The sequence below is a fragment of the Phaethon lepturus genome, unplaced genomic scaffold (genome assembly GCF_000687285.1).
Source record: "Phaethon lepturus isolate BGI_N335 unplaced genomic scaffold, ASM68728v1 scaffold13644, whole genome shotgun sequence".
NCBI lineage: Eukaryota > Metazoa > Chordata > Aves > Phaethontiformes > Phaethontidae > Phaethon > Phaethon lepturus.
Genome location: NW_010537053.1, coordinates 44,530 through 49,288, shown reverse-complemented (window position 1 = coordinate 49,288; position 4,759 = coordinate 44,530). Strand labels below are relative to the sequence as shown.

General features: G+C 35.8%; 1 protein-coding gene across 1 annotated transcript in view; it reads right to left on the bottom strand.

Moving 5' to 3' along the window:
* Window positions 1–1,229: 1,229 nt before the first annotated feature.
* The window catches only part of TAF2 (TAF2 RNA polymerase II, TATA box binding protein (TBP)-associated factor, 150kDa), a gene marked incomplete at its 5' end in the record, with an annotated part of 47,036 nt that continues 43,506 nt past the window's right edge, over window positions 1,230–4,759 (bottom strand). Inside the window, one exon of the mRNA XM_010286365.1 lies at window positions 1,230–1,495. Within this exon, the coding sequence (XP_010284667.1) occupies window positions 1,230–1,495 (266 nt within the window). The remainder of the gene's footprint in view (window positions 1,496–4,759) is intronic.

Here is a 4,759-nt window from a genome sequence, read left to right as displayed (position 1 = left end):
AAAAATTTAACCCCAATACAACCATCTTCTAGAAAGCTAAATGTGAAGTGAACTCTGGGCAACAGAAGTTGACAAGTGCATGCAAATAAAACCCCTGCCTCTACACACAAATAAAGAAAACACATAAAAAGTGGCAGAGATGATTTATCTCTATTATCAAAACTTCTAAAAACTTAAGTTTTTAAATAAAACATTTTCTGGGTGTAAATAGTACACTGCATAAAACACAGCTAAAGAATTTAAATGTATCCGTCATTTAAAGTCCCAGACCTAGCGTAATCTACTAATGTATTCTCCTGTGCATTCAAGAGCTGACCATATAGAACACTTCCAAAAAAACCACCTCTCAGCAGGAGGAAACATATATTTTTCCATCTTTTAATTTTTAGGGTTTTCAAAAATATTTAATTTTAGCAAAGCCATATTTCAAAAGCATATTCCAATGTCAGGCTTGAAGAAAAAATTCTGCCTCTGCCAAAATAATTTGCAAACTTTATTGGATTTTTAAAAGCCTGATTACAGGACAAAACATGCATTAAGCATTTTGCTAAAATTCCAAAAACATAATTGCAGAATGTCATTATATTCAAACGTCATGTCCATCATAAATAAAAAGCAGCATGGAATTTTTTAAGAGTTTTAGTATCTGAAAAAGGCATATGTTCTATATACTGTTCTTAAAACTCTGACATTACATTGCAATGGTTAAAGCAAGAAACAGCTCAACTGACACTACAGAAAATCCCGGTCTTCTCAGGAGGTCTACACTTGGTTATACAATACTGCTCTGGAAACAGCACTTCACCAAAGGTCTGGCAATTGGCTTCAGCTTAAAACATACTCTGCCTCATAACAGTCTTCAAAGGATTAAAACATAATTGATTCTGGCAGTACACATGGTCAGCATGATGTGCAGGGGGTTGCCAGTGGACATGGGGCCCTTACATAAAGGGCTGTTTTCTTTGTTTAAAATGGAAAAAAGAGTGGGAGGTGCAGAGAACAGCGAAACACAAAATGACTCAGAATCATGAAACATATTTTTTGAATCAGATTATTTCAACAACTGCATATGCAAATAGAAGGCTTCAAATGAGGACGGTGGCAGAGCTTCCGAATTGCTACGGCAATTCACAAATTTCCATAAAAAAAGATAGAAGCTATAGTTATATACATCCTTCTACGTATTCAGAGAATATTGCAAGTTGAATTCTGGATATCAGCCGTCGATATCAGTCTGAAAGTGACGGGGAACGGATTGATCGTGCACTGGCTGGACTGTTAGAGAAAGCAAAGGGATCCTTTTCCTTTTCTTTATTATCATGTTTGTGTTTATGCTTATGCTTATGCTTGTGTTTCTTCTTCTTTTTCTTGTGCTCATGGTGGTGATGGTGATGGTGATCACTATGCTTTGAGGAGTTTGATTCTTTACTAAACACAGAGAGGGGAGCTGCTGAGACAGGGTGCATGTTCATCTCTCCTGAAGATTGTTCTTTACCTAAAAGAATGGATATAGTGGGCTTAGTAAATGTTTAACTTGCATTGTTTTCGAATAGAAGAAATTCTGAAATATTAGATAGAACCTACATTATCATTTAAATAAGCAAACACAGAATCTGGTATGATACTTGTACCATTAGCTTTTTGCTTTTTTTCAGAAAAGTCTCTGAACACGCCATTAATGTTCCCATACCACCGACTATCTTTACAGCGGTATTTCTTCCTCCCTCAAAAGTATAAATATATCCCAGACAAGTAGGAATTGTGAAGAACTAAGAAACTGCAAGTTATACTAGCTTCCAGAAATTTTTCTTAAAAGAGTAGGAAGGCCACTATACCATGAACAATGAAAATATAACTGCTTATGAAAACTGTGATATAAAGTGCAGGACTGGCATACATTAAGGTGCAATTTTCGGATATGAACTTTTAGTCAGGAGCTAAAACTCCCCACAAGAACATACAAACCTTTTGATACAGAAGAATTACCTTTTTTTCCCCCAATAATTGCATTTTACAACCAATTCAGCCTATTTAAAAGATAAGTTTTGTTCTTAAACAAAAAGAAAATTCCAGCAAAGACAATTACACCATCTTTATTAGTTTATATTTCACAAATACACTAGAAGTACTTATATATTGAGTAAGCCTGGTATCTGAATTTGAGGCAGGAAAATCTGATCCATGACCTCTCAATTCCCGAAGGACCCTCTCATTCTCTCTTTGGCTCATTTAGTGTTTAATTGTTTCACACAAACTGCAATAGCTTCAGTCATAGAGATTAAAGGGCAGTAATCTAAGAATAACATTGTTAATGGGGGGAAACACTTGGAAGCTAGGAAGGCTCGAATTCCTCAAGGCAGAGTTGAATCAAATCACTCCAGTTGCAAGAATGCTCTTTAACTACTGGAGAAATACAGAAAAGCACCATCAGATTTTTGTAGGCAACTACTCCCTTAAGTTTTATTTTAAAAGTATTTTCTTCACAGGTGCTTTAAACGTTTGGGATTTTTACTTCCCCCTTCGGTTTCTGGTGAAAATATCCCTGTTAAATAACAAGGTATTATATACTTTGTAATTATCTTTTTCTGTATATTTGAAAATGGATTTTTTTTTCCAGTACATCTTTTTGGTTGTTTGGTTTTGTATCTTTAAGGGCAAGAATGATTTGTCTATGGTAATGATTCCTAGAAGTCTGAAGAGCCAGCTCCCTGTAGTATGACAAAGAAGCACCGAGAAAGATTTCCATGCAGCCTTTCTAGCCTTAGCCGAAAGATTAAGACCCGATTCAATCAAGCACATATATAGGAAAGTTTCTAGACACTACAGCTGTTACGGTTTTCGTTTGTTTTTAAATACGGCGGGAAAAAAACAAAATCTACATCTGTAAGCAGTGTTTAGAAGTCAGAATGGAAATACAAAACGTTTTTACAGTGAGGATAATTAACGACTTACTATGTGACATGGTGGAATCTCTATTACTTAGTCTTAAACAGCAAAGAAGTGACCTCTTTCTAAAAATATGTTTGGGCTCAACTGCAAGATGTGAACGTGATGCAATATAAAATTCTGCTGATGTTACAAAGGAGGCTAGACTAGAGTACAGTAGTTTCCTATAGACTTAAAATCTCTGATATGCAAGTATTTTAAAAACCTGTAATTTTTATTTCATCAGAACTATGCAGTAGTAAGCTCATGTTATCAACACAAAGATTTATTGTTAGAACTCACAATGACTTTACTTTTTTATGTACATTATAACAGATTGAAGATATGCACACAAACTCAAACTTCCACTTGCTGACTTCAATGCACAGTTACTACAACTTTTTTACATTGTTACCTGGAGCAGTTCTCGACAATGCAGACAGCATGCAAGTATACTGTATTTTATGCAAAAAGGTACAAGATTGCTTCACAGTTTAACTATTTCTAATTATATTTCTCTTAAGAAACTCCAACCTGTAACTAAACCTATCCCCGTAACTTGAGCTCATTCCTCTACGCTTTTAGACAAGCAAAAAAACTTTCTTTAGCAGCTGCAAGGATGCAAAACCATCCATTAAACAGAAGACAGAATGGTGGAAAAAGGAGCATATCTGACTCGGGCCATTAGAAATGGAATAATTGAAGGCTGTACTTCAGAAAACTGAAGCACACAGTATTTGACACCATTAAAATAGGCTACAGTAAAGGTGAACTGTAGCAGCAGCACACATACAGCTTCTAGTAACACAGAAATAAAGGTCATGGCAAAAAGCCTGAAGAAGACTGATCAGTGTTCATCCATAGAAGATATATAAAAGATTATCAAAGGTACAGAACATATTCTCACATGTTCTCAAGCTACAGGCACATGATGCATTAAAATATACAAGGCAAACTAAAGTCAACTTCAAAGAAAACACACGGCACAAACCCTTAAAACTTCATAGCTCCATTAGTTCCAAATTGTGAAGTTAATTTTTAGATGGAAATTGAACCTGTAAGTCTAGACTACATTTTTAACAACCTCAAACCAAAGCTAAGCCTCTGAGATTTAAAAATTTTAACCCAGTATAACTGGTATAAGGACATGGGCTTAAGTCCACAGGGATGATGTAGCCTTAGTGCCAGGTACCAGTGAAGACCCAAGGATGCAATCACACAGAACCTCTCGACGCTGTTGCGCTACCTGCCTGCCACTTGTGCAAACTTCCTGCTGTTTACTGAACTACCAGCTCTGCTAAGGCAACAGTCTGCATCACCATTTCTTCACTTAGTTCAGGTGGGTTATTAAAAATATGGCATAAATGTCAATGAACATGTCGTTACAAAAAAATCTACTTTTATTGAGCCAGTACTAAGAGTATATATACACTTTCTTCACAGAGGTCAATGATAGCTATAATCTGTTGTTTTTCCAAATGCAAAAATAAGAACTACCCAGAAAATTTCCTCCTACTGTTAAAGAATGCTTTGAAATCAGAAATCAAATATATTGATTCTGGACGATGGCTCAGAAAGGATGTACGCAGACTACTGAACTCAGTTGCCTGTAAAATGGACAGACCTGTAGAAGCTCTATAAAAAGTTTTACAGATTTGTATCTGTAAAATGGACCACTAAACTTGCAGAAGACTCTTTCTTCATTAATTTCTTTTTAATTAATATCTACTTAAAGCCCATGCCAGGAACCTGCCAAAGTAGGAAAGCAAGGCTAAATAGGAACTGCTTTACAGGGTATTAATATAGTCCTCGTATCAGGGGGGGTTGCAGGACT